The sequence below is a fragment of the Mustela lutreola genome, chromosome 16, assembly GCF_030435805.1.
Source record: "Mustela lutreola isolate mMusLut2 chromosome 16, mMusLut2.pri, whole genome shotgun sequence".
NCBI classification, from domain to species: Eukaryota; Metazoa; Chordata; class Mammalia; order Carnivora; family Mustelidae; genus Mustela; species Mustela lutreola.
In genome coordinates, this window is record NC_081305.1 from 47,867,717 (window position 1) to 47,883,529 (window position 15,813).

The window sequence follows — 15,813 nt, forward strand, 5'->3', positions numbered from 1 at the left end:
TGCTTCAAGCCTTTAAGGAAAGACTGCAGGGCTCTGTGGTCCTGAGTTATAGCTGGATGCCAGAATGTTTTGTGGGGTCACCCGGAGTGGGAGCTGTTTTAGCCTGAAGTGGGGGCTGCTGTTGGTTGTTGTTTCACAGCCTTTAGTGCTTTTGAGCAAATGGTCTTGTTTTCTTATTCACAGGGGCTATTGATGGTGAAGGAGGTCTATTCTCCAGGGCCAGCAGCAGCGCCAGGAGCCTTGATCCTCTGAATTCTGTAGCATAATGTCACTGACTTTAAGATTATAAAGACTAGGGACACCTGGGTGGCTCAGTTGGTTAAGTGGCTGCTTTTGGCTCAGGTCCTGACCCCAGCGTCCTGGGATCGAGTCCCACATCGGGCTCCTTGCTTGGCGGGGAGCCTGCTTCTCCCTCAGCCTCTGCTTGCCATGCTGTTGCCTGTGCTCGCTCATTCTCTCTCTCTCTGACAAAAAAATAAATCAAATCTTAAAAAAAAAAAAAAAAAAAAGATTATAAGGACCAGGGGAATGACCGTTGGTCCAGAAACACTGGATTAATAGAGAGTGCAGGAGACCAATAAACAGGTTGCAGTGTACCTGTTTGGAAAGGGCATGCACAGTGTTTAGGTGGGAGGACTGTGAAGGATGAGCGGGTAGAGAAATTCTCAGGACCCCGAGATGGATGTATCTTGTGTAGGGCCTGTCAGGAGAAAGTACGCTATAGGTTTTGTGGATTCCTTGGTCCGTCTGGGTTGTCCACCAAAGGCCATGGTTGTGCATGGCAGCGAAGCAAGGACAGAGATGGGAGAGATCTCTTGGTGCAGCCATGAGGTCTTTGTGACTCAGCCAGTATCTATGTTGAATGAACTGGGAATGCCTTCACTGCTCACCTGTTTGTACAGGTGTCTTCTGATGAGGAGAAAGGTGGTGGAGTCCGTATGGTGGCCAGACCTAATCTTCTAAAGCGTAGAGAACCCAACTTAATTTGAACCGTGTTGTTAAGTTTCAGTAAGGTACAAATGACATGAAATGCCCAACATTAAATTGTGCAGTTTGACACTGACTTTCACATAAGCCCATGAGGCCATCAGTCATGATAATAAAGTTTTCCATCACCCCCACATTTCCTTTGTGTTCTTTAATAACCTCTCCTCGAGGCGGCCATTGACTTTTCATTATAATCAATGAGTTTGCACTTTCTAGAATTTGTATGATTGAAGTTGTGAAGTGTTGTGTCCTCCTTTTCCTTGGGTCCCCTCGTGAGACACATTTATTTTACAGTTCATCAGTGGTGCTTACACGAACAGTTCACTGTATCTATGAGATATCCATATAGCACTATTTATTTACTTATTCATCTGTTCACAGATATTTTACGTGTTTCCACTTTTGTGGGCTGCAAGTCAGTCTGCTGCAGAAGGGGCGCCTGGGTGTCTCAGTTGGTTCCAAGTTCCAACTGCTGGTTTGGGCTCAGGTCACGATCTCGTGGTTGAGACTGAACCCAGCGAGCCTGGTGTTGGGCTCCGCCCTGAGCGTGGAGCCTGCTTAAGATTCTCTCTCTCACTCCCCTCTGCCCCAGCCTCCCTCACCCCCACTCCCCCCCACCCTGCTTTCCCATGTGCAGTGGTGCTTTCTTGCCCCTAAATAAACAACTATTTTTACATATGACAAATGTTATTAACGCTCCATTTTCTCAATTTGACTCACAAATGTTGCTTCTTAAGCCACGTGTATTGCAGTTAAGATCCAGACTGTTTCCCTACGCCCTACAGTAGCTGTCTCACATGTCTGTTAACCCACGGGTCCCACTTGCCTTGTTACTGTTGGCTGAGGCCCTTGTTCTTTAGAGCTTGCCGCGTCCTGGGCGCTGCTTATCGAGTCTCAAAGGCTGTCCAGCTGACCACCCACGCCCACAGTCCTGCACACTAGCTAGTGAGGAGACAGGTGATGAGGTTTGTCCCCGCAGGTGTGTGTGGTGGTGACTGTCGGGATGTGGAATGGAATCTTCCTCCCCCCGTGGGTCTTCTCCACACTCCACTATTTGAGACGTGTGCTCACCAGCACCACCATGCAGTTAATTCTGCCTCTGACCACCGGGAGACAGCATCCCATCACACGGGGTAAAGGCTCAGTCCCACAGGATGACTGTCCCCTTAACATGCCAGGCACAAATCCAGGTTGCCCCCTGTGCTTCAGACTGACTGGCTATAAACCAGAGGCTCCCGACCCTTGCTCTCCCTCCATTACCTTGCGGGGGTGGTTCACGGAACCCTCGGAAGTACGTTCACAGGCCGATGAAGAAGAACATGGAGTGAGGTGCAGAAGGGCCTCCAGTGCGGGAGCTTCTGTCCTCAGGGAACCTCAGTGTGCCACCCTCAGCAGACCTGGGGGCTCCTCAGCTGTCCCTGTTCGGGAGTATTTACAGAGCTTTCATCTCCAGCTCCAGCCCCTTCCTGGAGGCCAGTGGGTGGGGCTGTGAGTTCCAAGCCTCTAATCCCTGCCCTTTCTGATGGCCACGCCCCACGCTGATTCTGCTTAGGGCCCCCACCCTAACACACCTCTTTAGCATAAATTCAGGTGGACTCCAAAGGGGGCTCCTTAGGAATGACACAGGTACTCCTATCACTCAGGAGATAACAAGGGTTGTAGGCGCTCTGTGCCAGCAACAGGGCACCAGGGACCAAGACCAGATAGATTTCTTACACCACATTATTGAATAGATATTAAGCCGGAATGTGATGTGTACCAGGAATCAGCTAAGAAGGATGTCTGGGTGGCTCATTCGGTTATTTATCCAACTCTTTTTTTTTTTTTTTTTAATAATAACTACAGTTTTTAAAAAAAGATTTATTTATTTTTAAGATTTTATTTATTTATTTGACAGTGAGAAATCACAAGTAAGCAGAGAGGCAGGTAGAGAGAGAGAGAGAGAGAGAGGAGGAAGCAGGCTCCGCACTGAGCAGAGAGCCCGATGTGGGGCTTGATCCCAGGACCCTGAGATCATAACCTTAGCCGAAGACAGAGTCTTTAACCCATTGAGCCACCCATGCACCCCTACATCCAACTCTTGATTTCAGCTCAGGTAATGATTTCAGGTTTGGAGATTGATCCCACATGGGACTCAGCACTCACTATGGATTCTGCTTGAGATGCTCCACTTTGCCCTTCCCCTACTGGAGCGCTTTTTCTCAAATAAATAAATTAATTAAAAAAAAAGAATCATGTAAGAATTTGCAAAGACCTGTGGCGAAAAATATCACTGTTTCCCAGATAAGCAGATAGAACCCACTACGTTCATGTTTTCAGATGAACTGGTCATTAGGTAAGGTCAGTTGACATCATCATTTGTCACATATAAATTATCCTAACTTTACCTTGTTTGGGGATATCATGCATGTTAGTTTATTGAGTTTATCCAGAGATAAACTTCTTTTTTTTTTTTTTAAAGATTTTATTTATTTATTTGACAGATCACAAGTAGGCAGAGAGGCAGACAGAGAGAGAGGGGGAAGCAGGCTCCTCACTGACAGAGAGCCTGATGCAGGGCTCTATCCCAGGACCCTGAGATCATGACCCGAGCCAAAGGCAAAGGCTTAACCCTCTGAGCCACCCAGGCGCCCCATAAACTTCTTTTTTTAAAAGCACACTTTATTTATTCATTTGTCAGAGAGAGCACACAAGCAGGGGAGCTGCAGTCAGAGGTAGAGGAAGAAGCAGGCTTCCCACTGAGCAAGGAGCCAGATGTGGGACTAGATCCCAAGACCTTGGCATCATGACCCGACCCTGAAGGCAGAGATTAGCTGACTGAGCCGCCCACGTGTCCTAAAACAAACTTCTTTTATCTGTATGACAAGAATTAGTGGCACTCACCGAAGTTAGGTTCCTGTCCTCCCACAGGAACTGAAAGACAGACTTGCTATCTCCCTTGATGTCTGCATTTCAAAATGATGGCTCTCAAGATATTTCCATTTCTTAAAGATTTTATTTATTTATTTGACACACAATGGGAGAGAGATCACGGGAGGCAGAAAGGCAGGGGGGGTCGCACGGGGTGGGGAGGGGAAGCAGGCTTCCCACTGAGCAGAGATTCCCGATGCGGGGCTCCATTCCAGGACTCTTAAGATCATGACCTGAGTTGAAGGCAGAGGCTTAACCCATTGAGCCACTCAGGCACCACAAGATCTTTCCATTTTTTTAAAAGTAGGCTCCACACCTAACGTTGGGCAAAACCTCATGATCTCCAGATCGAGTCGCATACTCTACCCACTGAGCCCAAGTTCTTGCCCTCTTAAAGAAATTATCTCCCATTTGCTGATAAAAGACAATCCTGGAAGAAAAAAAAAGAAAGAAAGAAAAAGAAAGACAATCCTGGTCATGCATCTGGAGGAAAAAGAGGCCTGATTGACAAAAGCCCTGTCTAGTCTTTAAATAGATGCTTTAAAGAGATAAGGAAGTGTTTGCATGTTCTCTAACTAAATGCTGTGACAGAACGGAGGGGTGCGTCTCCCCATTTTCAACAAAGAGAATTAAGCCTCTTTTTTTAAAATGGATTTTTTTTAAATAAACATATAATGTGTTATTAGCCCCAGGGATACAGGTCTGTGAATCTCCAGGTTTACACACTTCACAGCACTCACCATATCACACACCCTCCCCAATGTCCATAACCCCACCACCCTCTCCTTATCCCCCTCCCCCGCCCGCCACCCTCAGTTTGTTTTGTGACGTTAAGAGTCTCTTATGGTTTGTCTCCCTCCCGATCCCATCTTGCTTCATTTATTTCTTTCCTACCCCCCAAACACCGCATTTGCCTCTCAACTTCCTCATATCAGGGAGATCATATGATAATTGTCTTTCTCTGACTGACTTATTTCGCTCAGCATAATACCTTCTAGTTCCACCCATGTTGTCGCAAACAGCAGGATTCCATTTCTTTTTATGGCTGCACAGTATTCCATTGTATATATACCACATCTTCTTTATCCATTCATCTGTTGATGGACACCTAGGTTCTTTCCATAGTTCAAGCTTTTTAATTTGTATTTCACATACTTGAAAACACAGAGTATAGCTGACATTCTAGTAACTGATGGACCTAAATAATCTTTCAGGTGGGCCACTTGGAGTCTCAGTTGCATTAGGAAGCCTGTTCGTAACAAGTGTAGAAAGAGGTGCATTGGTTAATCAGAATTTTATTTCCTTTTTGTCCTGCGTGTAAACAGTATTGGAGTTCCACTTAGGAACTCTGTCATTAGGTAATTTATGATAAGCTTAGTATTTCCTCAATGAATCCTGCTAAATCCTGTCCCTCATTCTATTTGTAGCCTTTCTTTTCCTTCCTGTTATGGTATTCTGGGTGGGCTGAGATTCCTGTGTCCCTCAGTTTATAACTTTTTGTGGGGGAGACATATTCCTGAAAAATGGGCATTCAACCCAGTTGTGTTAAAAATCTGTGGCATTAGTTACTATTAGTCATGTCTATAACTCCCAAGGGAATAAGGAGTGTCCTTGGAAGGTGTTGTAATGTAGTTATTTTTATATAAGTAAAAATATTTATATTTTGGGTGTCTGTGAGTTAAGATGGTCCCAAAGTTCTTTACGGATGTGGACAACTTTCAGGTAATGGCCCAATGGTTTACGATATATTTCAGATAGCATCATTTGTTAATTAGGGTATCCGGTCCTAAGACAACTACTTGATATTTGGCCAAGTTTGTTTTTTGTCAGTCTTGCTCTTACTCAGGAACATCCTAGCTTAGGGGTGGAATGCAGCAACATTTCACCGAGCTCCACCATATCTGATGGCTGGCAGTGCCTTCCCTACATCTACAAACTCCCATTACTCTTTTCTCACTTAATCCTAACTAAGTAGCCAACGTGTCTGGGAGAGAGGAGACCTTCTCCAGCAGCATGGCATCAGGGAAGGGACTGAGGACAGAGAACATCTCCCCTCCTGTAGGTAGACACCAGAGGGCTCAGTTCAGCTTCATGCTCTCTCTCTCTCTCTCTCTTTTAAAGATTTTATTTATTCACTTGACAGAGATCTCAAGTAGGCAGAGAGGCAGGCTGAAAGAGAGAGAGGAAGAAGCAGTCTCCCTGCCGAGCAGAGAGCCCAATGTGGGACTCGATCCCAGGATCCTGGGATCATGACCTGAGCCGAAGGCAGCTGCTTAACCCCTGAGCCACCCAGGCACCCCAGCTTCATGCTCTCTTGAGGAGAACTTGGTAGCTGTACCAAGCTTGTGGGGTGTGTTTCCATGACCCAAAGCATAATGGGCTCCAGGTCAGGAGGGTTGCAGGTTTGGGGTCTGTGAGGGTCTCTTTTTTAATCAAGTCATTCTTTCCTCTTATTTCCCTGAATCATGTTGAGTTGATACTAGTTTTAGGTTGTTGTGATGAGTCTCGTAGAGACATTGCTGGACAGGCTGTCTTCCCCAGGTAGTTTTAGCAGAGGAAGGCTCGTCTCTACAGACACCTGGTAAGAGAAACTCAGGTTAATTTAGAATCCATATTGTCAGTTTCTTTTCCAACTAGATGTCCATGTTCCAGCATTCAGAATTGCACTTCATCAACCAGTGCTCTTTCACATGAGAAACATTGTGAGACTGTGTATTCAATGGTCATTGTAACTTTGTGAGTTATCGATGTAATGCTTTCATTTTCAGCAGTGGGAATCCTACAGCTCTAGACGTCAGAGTTTCTTTTAGGGCTATCATAGAATCTCTCTTTCTTTCTTTTTTTTTTTTTTTTTTTAAAAGATTTTATTTATTTATTTGACAGAGAGAGATGACAAGCAGGCAGAGAGGCAGAGAGAGAGGAGGAAGCAGGCTCCCCGAGGAGCAGAGAGCCCGATGTGGGGCTCGATCCCAGGACCCTGAGATCATGACCCGAGCCGAAGGCAGCGGCTTAACCCACTGAGCCACCCAGGCGCCCCAGAATCTCTCTTTCTTATACGGGGACTTCGGCTGGGAGATAATGTCCTTGAGCTTGCCATTTTCACTTTGTAAGCCATAATGTGAATTCAAATCCTTCCCAGCCCAAACTCCTTGTAGTCACCATGACTGCCTTAATACTCATGGCAGCACCCACTCAGTCCCAGGTGAGTGCTGCAGTTGCCACTTCATCATAGTCAACCCTAGCTAATAAATTCCTTACGATGTTACTGCGTGCCCTGGGTCATAAGCATCCCCTTTCCTATTGGCTAGGCGTTCAGCACTTGATTCAAGCCCAAGGACTTGGTCAACCAATTCCCAAATCCCATCTGTAGGAGTTTATTTCCTAGGACTACTGCCAGGACGAATCTGTTATTTGTTAGAATTCAGTCAGGATAAAGAACCTCAACATTAAATTGAATAGAGAAAACTGAAAAAAAGGACCATGAACTAAAACATTGGAATATTGAAGAATTACTAGTAAAAGTAAAGATGACCCTAAAAACATTGGATAGCTCAAAAAATGCTTATTAAAGATTGCAACATAGAATGGTATAAACACATTTGTGAACATCTAACTGAAATAATATATATAAAAGAAATCATAAGGTGCCTTCAGCTCAGGTCATGATCTCCAGGTCCTAGGATTAAGCCCCACATCTGACTCCCAGCTCAGCGGGGAGTCTGCTTCTCCCTCTCCATCTGCCTTTCCTCCTGCTTGTGTGCTCTCTCTTTCTCAAATGAATAAATGAAAAATCTTTTTTAAAAAAAATCATAGAAAAGGGAAAAAATAAAATGGCAGAGTATTTGAGCAAAATCTTCATTAAGGGACATTTTTAATGGTCATTAGGCCTAGAAAATTATAGAACACTAGTCATTATGAAATTATAAGTTAAAACTACAGTGAGAAAGACTACAAATCCACTAGGATGAAACTGATTAAAAAGAATCGCAATGCCAAGATTGGACTCAGCTTAACTCACTCTCTCTCTCTTTTTTTTTAGTAAGCTCACAACTCAAAATCAAGAGCCTCATGTTTTACTAGCTGAGTCACCCAGGCACTCCAGCTCAACTCTTGTTTCTTCTCAGACTTAAGCCTGTCCTGATAAAAATTATCTGATGTCTTACTTTTTTCACCCTGCACTGATATTTCCCCAGAGCTATTTCTGCCACTATCTTTGAGTAATTACATAACCATCATTAATATCTCTGCAGTTTTGCATTTCACAACTTTTTTTTTAATGATATATCATCAATTCCTCATGCACAACAGTCCTGGTAATCACTTGAAGGAACAACAAGCCCTCCTCAACACAGAGAAGAGACAGTGGTGTTTAGATGACTCTTGTCCACGCATTCTGCCCCCGAATGCTGTAGCCACTATCACATAACAAACAGAATTTAATAAGTTGTTCTCCGTTTGAGATAGATGTCAGATTTCTAAAGGATTTGAATATATCTTAAGATATGAAGAAATAATGAATAAGTAGTGTTACTTTGTGATTTGGACATGATCACTGAATATACAGGCGGGAAAGAGTTTCTCTTCGGGAACCAGATGCAGAGGTAACTCCTCCTCCCCCATTTCAAGGCGGCCTGAACATCAGTGTTTCTTCCAAGTCATGGCTCTGACCAAAGATTTACAAAATCGACTAACTCCTCTGATCATACGCATTTGATGAGCAAGAAAATATATATTAATAATAGCTAAGAGTGGATGCATTTTGAGTCTGAAAGAGACTATGTCCATTTAAATTTGTAGTATTGAGAATAACTGAAATACTTTTGGCCTAAGGGTCAAATCTGAGCTTCATGGAGTCTGAAATGTCTCTAACAAGGATCAGTTGCAGACAACACTCTCCAGATGTCTGCGAACTGTCCCTTTAAGAAAGGACAGGGCGTCTAGGTGGCTCAGTCGTCCTTTGGGCTCGGGTTCTGTCCTGGGATCCAGGACCACATCGGGCTCCCTGTTCCACAGGAACCCTGCTTTTCCCTCTCCCACTCCCTCTGCTTGTGTTCCCTCTCTCTGTGTCTCTGTCAAATAAATAAATAATCTTAAGGCGGGGGGGAGGGAATAAACAGCTTCTTTTCCCCGAAGGCTAGATGACTCTTATTTCTCAGACACCCGTGGCGCCACGAAACCTTTGTTCGCGGAGGTTAAGGACTTGGACACTCTAACCACCTGTGCGGCTGAGGAAATTACATTACCCAGGAGGCAATGTGCCTAACTGTGGCGGAGTTGACCCAGTAAAGCCCAGGACAGGAGCATTTCCGTGCGGACGCACCAGGTCAGGGCGGGACTTCCGGCGTCCTGCTTAAGGCGGGCATTTGGCTTTTTCGCAGTCTGATCGCTCTGAGGCTTCGGAGCCCCCGGCCCGTGAGTAAGACACGAAGGCGTTGTCCCCGCTACAAAGAGGCCGCTCTAAGGCTTGGCGGGGGTGACCCGCAGCAGGCTGGGATCAAGATCTCCCTGCCCCACAGCCCTGCTCCGCCCGCCGAGTCCGATGGCGGCTGCCGCGCACAAGGACCTGGATCAGGTAAAACGTTTGCTCGTTCCCCGGGCCCTCCCCGCCGTCCCCAACCCCAAAGGCCCGAGCGCCGGGCGCCCGCTCACGACCCTGCGGCCCAGGCCCCATTGCCCGGGACAGGGAGGCGCCGGTAGGCGGGGCCCCGGGGTTAGCGCTAGCGGGCTCCGCGCGGGAGCGGGCTCCGGGCTGAGGGGACAGGTTCGTGCACGGGCTTAGAGGTGCGACTGACCCGGGAGCATTGGGCTGACCCAGGCTCTTGTGTCTACAGGCAGCAGAGAGTGTACGGGTAAGTTGTGCCTCAGGAGTTTTCCTTCATTCTCAGAACGCTGGAGCCAGGGAGACCTGGGAGCAAAAGAGGGACAGCGTCTGAAGTCGGGCTCTCCCACGTTTCCGAAGCTGCTCACAGGATGAGCAGGCGGGAAGAGGGGTGATAACGGTTGGCACAGGAAAGATGCCTTCTGTAAAGATCACCGCACCAGCGAGAATGCGCTGAAGCATTCTGAGGCCTGAAGCCCAGAAGGAATGCAGTCCTCGAGGTCACCAGGTGGTAGGCTGGGCTAGGTGATCCCAGGCATTGCACATAGAAGAATGTGCAAAGGCTTGGAGGACTCAGGGACCTGCAGGTGTCCTTTCTTTTCCTTGGGAACTGGGAGGAGTGAGACCTGATTCCTATCAGGTCTGGACACCCCGGTGTTGGATGTTCTGGGAGGTTTGGAGGAGTAAAGGCATGTGACTTGACCCAGGTCTCATCGGGCTCCCTGGGGCTGCAGCATGGAGAGGAGTAGAGGTGTGAAATTGGTGGTAGGAAGAGAAGGGAGGAGGCTACTGCAGTAGTTTGGGTAACTGTGATGGTGGCCGGAGCAGGGTGGTGGCCATGGAGAAATGGCTGGTTCAGCGTTAGTGTTCTAGGTGTGGCTTTCTGGGTTTTCTAATTTTGAGGTAGAGCGAGGTGGGGGATAACTTGAGGGCTTGGCTTTGACAGATGGAAGGATTGACGCTCCATCAGTTAAGATGGGGAAGTTCATAGAGTAATTTTCATTGGGGATTTCTGGTCCGTTAAGAGTAGATGTTCAGAGAACAGTTTGTGCGCCTCTGGAACTCAGAGGAGGAGTTTGGGATGTAGACTTCTCCAAAAGGTGAAGAATATATGGACCAGGGAGAAGCTGTAGATATTGGGCATCTTGGTCAGGATAATGGTCATAGTAGCCCTGGAAGAAGAGGGTGGGTCTGAAAACTAGGTTTCCTGCTTGGCTCCCTGGCTGTGGGGGTGGGTGTCAGAACACGGATCAAGGAGAGAAGTGATCATAGAGAAGGAGGGGAGAGTGTATGGTTTGGTATGTGGCCAGGAGCTCCAGGGAACAAGTGGACAGGAGATGGGTGTGGAGGTGTAGGAGTAATTCAAACAACATGACGCTGAGATGGGGGCTGATGCTTGTTCTCTGTTCTGCAGACTTACCAGGATTTCACTGTGTCCCTTGGTGGGGCCCAAGTATTCAGGTGAGGCTGGTGCATTAGCTTGGGGTTCAAGTGGTCATTTATGAGACTGACTGGAGGTGCGGTGCGAGGCCAGTGGAGCTGAGTGTTGGATGAGGTTAGATGGAGAGAGGACAGTGTGACTGGAGAGAGCACATCAAGTGCGTGTGTCACACAGGTGGAGGAGAGCTGTGGGTATCTGAAATCTGGTATTATTCTTGGTAGTGAGGCTAAAGCAAGAACAGGGAGGGAGGCTTTCCTAGTAGCACTCAAGGCTTCCTCTGTCAGTGGGAACCATCAGTCTGGAGTAGTATTTGATCCTACTTGAAACTGCAAGGCTTTTTCTGGACCATATATGCTGAGTAACATGTAGAAAGGCCAAGGAGCTGACTCTGGTGTAGGGAAGGAGGGGGCTGTAGCTGTGGGAGTGCAGCTGTGAGAAGTGTGGCAGAAAGAGAGTGAGTGTAAACACATGACCACAGGACCCTAGAATTGGGGTCATAAGGATGAAGGATATTGCCACATTTTTTTGCATCTTGGAGGGATGATCCAGTTTTTGGTGGTATTGCCTGGTAATACAAGAGTCAGATTGTGCACACCCTCCCTATAGCCAGCTTCTCTCCCTAACCTGTGTTTGTGACACCAACTACACTGACAAGAGGTAGCATGACTGCCATGCCATGTCCAGTTCAGATGTCTATCTGTCCGTCTGCCTGTTGTTGTGGGAAGACTCAGTATCAGTAGGAGTGTGTGGAGTAGGTGACTCCAAGGACACACCCAGGCCTGGTATCTCCTCTGAAGTGTGGAGTAGACTGAGCTGAGGGTAGATGTGGAGGATGGGGTTATAATGAATTTGGACTCCTAGGAGGGATGTTGATCATAGAATGAACTGTCCACATTACAACAGAATATGAACTTCGAGGATGTGGCCGTGTACTTCTCCGGAGAGGAGTGGAGACTCCTTGATGAACCTCAGAGGTGCCTCTACTGCAGTGTGATGCTGGAGAACTTGGCACTTGTGGCCTCACTGGGTAAGACTGTCACCTTGCTCCTCGTGTCCTGAAGTGATGTCCTGCTTTTCCTTTTTCCCCCAGAATTCTCTCTTTCCCACAGCTGGACCATGGGCTCTGCTCATTTCTGTGACTTCCTTGTTATGTGTGCTGTGGGTCCCTGTGCTGAGCTGTGTAGAGTGCCCAGAGCAATCGACTCCTCAAGCATCCCTCATACCTGTTACTTCAAAAAGTGCAGGGAAGGGTCTGGAAGTCAGGAGTCTTGAAGTTAACTTAATGGATCCCACCTTGTTTGCCTTCTCCCTGGCTGGGTGACTGTGTCCACATTCCTGGCTTCCAGCTGTGCCCCTTTCCTCTAGCTGACAGTTCTTTGCAACTGTTTGTGCCAGGTCATGATCATCATTCACATGAACCATGGGCCGTTCTTGTAGGACCCTCCTTCAATTGTATTTTTATTTTCTTTCCTGAATATTACTGCATGACAAGTTGCATGGGGCCAGTGGGGGCCACTTGGGGCCACTCATTGTGTGTCTTGCATCATTCAGGTTCTGAGGAGTTACACAGTAGAGAGTGCAGGGAAAACACTGGTTTTACAGGGTGGATGTGGCAAAGATGGTCTCAGAGGAGGTCTGGCCCTCAAGAGTGTCAGCTGGGGGAGGGCATGACATCAGGGCTGTGTTCAGATCATACTGGCGACTTGCCATGTGTTCAGTAGCGTTTTGGTGCAGGTACCACCAACCACGTGTTGTTTCTACCTTTTCTTCTGCATACTTAACACTTTGCTGACTTGTCATTTCACCAGAGACTTGCAGCTCCTTACACCCTTGTGGCCTTCCTGTGCTACCAGATCCTCTGCACTGCTCCCTTTACGATGTCCTCCAACAGTGACCTACATGTGGTGTCAGGAGGTGTGCACATGTCCTTACGTCATCCTTGAACCTGCTCTTCAGGTCCAGCTGAGTTTTATTGGGACAGGCCACAGCCAGCCTCCCTCCCACACAGTGTGCCCGTGTCACTGGCAGATAAGGTCCAACTGGAGGAGGAATGAGGAGGCAGGATCCCTTCCTCTATGTGGTGCACCCTATGCTTGTGTCTTGTCTGTTGAGGTCTTCTCTTCTGGTCTCTTCAGAGGCTTAGTACTGCCAAGCAGCCCCTACCCCAACCTGCCCCCAGCTGCCTTGTTCTCAAAGCAATCACCTGGACACAACTTGTTGTGTCAGATACACCTTTGAAATGGGGCTTCCCCCCTTCCACCGAAGTCAATGTGCATTTCTTCAGCATTTCTGCTTTCATGTTGTAGGCATGGGACGAGGAGGCCCCTTCTGAGCAGGCTGTTTGTAGGAGAGTCCCAGATCAGGGCTTCTCAGGCAGGTCTGTCCACACAGAAGATCAGCCCTGTGAGATGTGTATCCCAGTGTCGAAAGATACTTCACACCATTGCTGAGTGCCAAACAGTATACCCTTGGCAGAAACCATACTTGGGTGCCACATGTGTGAGATGCTTCTCTTTCCATGCAGACCTTCACCAGCAACAGAGGCATGGCAGTCAGGAGAAGCCCTGGAAAAGAGATGTGGACAGGGCCTTGTGTGTGACAAGCTGCAACTTCTGTGTGTCAGGGCAGCCTTTCACATGTAGGAAGGTTGGAGAGAGCTCCCCAGCCACCTTGAGACATCTACAGCTCCAGACTAGTTCCAACACTGAGGAGCCACATGGTGGCAGCCAGAGTGGGGAGGCCTATTGCAGCGGGAAAAGTCAGTACAATGGGGGTCAGTGTGGAAAAGCTAACAGCCATGACTGTGCACTTGATCAACATTGGAGTGTCTGCTCCGGAGAAGGGCTTTATGAGGGGGGCAAATGTGGGAAAGCCTTCAGCTACAACTACAGACTTGTGCAGCACCAGCGAATTCACACTGAACGAAGGCCATATGAGTGTAGTGAATGTGGGAAATTCTTTAGCCAGATCTCTGGCCTTAGTAAAGACTGGAGAATTCACAGTGATAAAGAGCCTTACAGATGCAGAGAATGTGGACAATTTCTTACCCATAACTTCAGTTTCATAAAACACTGGAGAATTCATACTAGAGAAAGAACTTATGAATGCAATGAATGTGGAAAAGTCTTTATCTGGAGATCTAAAGTCATTCACCACCGGAGACTACACACTAGAGGAATGCATTATGGCTGTGGTGAATGTGGGAAATCTTTTAGCTACAAATCCAACCTTATCGAACACCATAGAGTTCACACTAGAGAAAGGCCTTCTGAGTGTATCGAATGTGGGAAGTCCTTTAGACAAAGCTTTAGCCTTTTCCGATACCAGAGAGTTCACCCTGGAGAAAGGCCATATAATTGCAGCGAACATGGGAAATCCTTTGGACAGATCTTTGACCTCATTCGACATGGGAGAGTTCACAGTGGAGAAATGCCTTATGAGTGCAGTGAATGTGGGAAGTCCTTTAGACAGTTCTCTAACCTCATTCAACACCAGAGTGTTCATACTGGAAAAAGGCCTTTTTGGTGCGGTGTTTGTGGGAAATCCTTTAGCCGCAGATTTATCCTTATTCAACATCAGAGAGTTCACACTGGAGAAAGACCTTATGAATGCAATGAATGTGGAAAATTCTTTACCCGAAAATCTGACCTCATTCAACACCAGTGGATTCATACTGGCACAAGACCTTATGAGTGCAGTGAATGTGAGAAATCTTTTAGGCAACGGTCTGTCCTCATTCAACACCAGAGAGTTCATTCTGGAGAAAAGCCATATGAGTGTGGGGAATGTGGGAAATCCTTTAGCCAAAATGCTAGCCTTATTCAACACCAGAGAGTTCACACTGGAGAAAGACCTTATGAATGCAGCAAATGTGGGAAATCTTTTAGCCGCAAATCTAACCTCCTCAGACACAGGAGAGTTCACATTGGAGAAAACCCTTGAATGTGAGGTACATTAGAATTCTTTGTATTATTGCCGAGTAGGATTCTCTTCTGTGGATAATGGCTTTATCCGTGCATCTGTTCTGGACATACAGGTTATTTCCAGGTTTGGGGTGTTTACAAATAAAGCTCCTGTGAATATTTACATTCATTTCTTTATGTGGATGTTTTATTTCTCTTGTTGTAATAACTGAAACTGCCAGAGAGATCAGTTTTCCCACTTCTAAGAAGTGGGAAAACTGATCTATAATGGTTATGCTCTTTGGCCTTCCCACCAGTAGCACATGTCAATTCAAGTTCTGTGACATCCTTGAAACAAGTATGTAGTGGTAAGTCACTTTGGTTTTAATTCCATATCCCAAAGTGTTCGTGATGTTGAGCATTTGTCATTTATTTGCTCTATGTTTGTCTTTGATAAAATGTGTGCTTGTAATCTTTTGCCTGTTTTCTTTTTATGTATTTCTGTATTTCTTACAGGGAACAATTGTTTTTGAGTACTAGAAAATTTTTCTCCCTCAACTTTTTGTCCTTCTCACAACTGAAAGCCCACATGCTCCAGACTTATGAATATGTTAGTCTGCATCAGCATATTCTCCTCTGCTTTCTTAACTTAGTAACACATTAAATCAGGCCTAGGTTTTAATCTTTGGCAACCCCTGGTTGCCATGGTAACCCTCATGGTAAATGTCAGATTGCTGAGGTGATGTCACTGAACACGGAGTTGGTAAAATACTCCAGTAGCAACTCATTGTGTTTCTGTTCCCAAAGTACTGAGAGCGTGACCATAGATAACTTTAAGAACATAGGTAATAAAACTGTAAAATGACCAGTAAGTGGCAAGTTTTAAATATTTGTGGATGTTTCTGTTTTTTTTTTTTAATTTTTGTTTTGTTTTTTAAATATTTATTTCAGAGAGAGAGTGTGCATGAGTGGGG

General features: G+C 46.5%; 2 protein-coding genes across 2 annotated transcripts; both read left to right on the forward strand.

The window, feature by feature from the left end:
• Positions 1-9,248: 9,248 nt before the first annotated feature.
• Positions 9,249-13,139, forward strand: LOC131818206 (zinc finger protein 551-like). Its single transcript, XM_059152470.1, has 3 exons — positions 9,249-9,469; positions 11,841-11,964; positions 12,746-13,139. Exons 1-3 carry the CDS (start codon positions 9,437-9,439, stop codon positions 12,829-12,831), a joined length of 243 nt encoding a protein of 80 aa, XP_059008453.1. The 5' UTR covers positions 9,249-9,436; the 3' UTR covers positions 12,832-13,139.
• Positions 13,049-15,091, forward strand: LOC131818191 (zinc finger protein OZF-like; the record flags this gene model as incomplete). The annotated part of the gene is made up of 2 exons (XM_059152445.1): positions 13,049-13,236; positions 13,541-15,091. Coding segments are annotated over 2 exons (1,527 nt in total), but the record flags the coding sequence as incomplete, so codon positions are not given.
• Between the last annotated feature and the right edge of the window lie 722 nt (positions 15,092-15,813).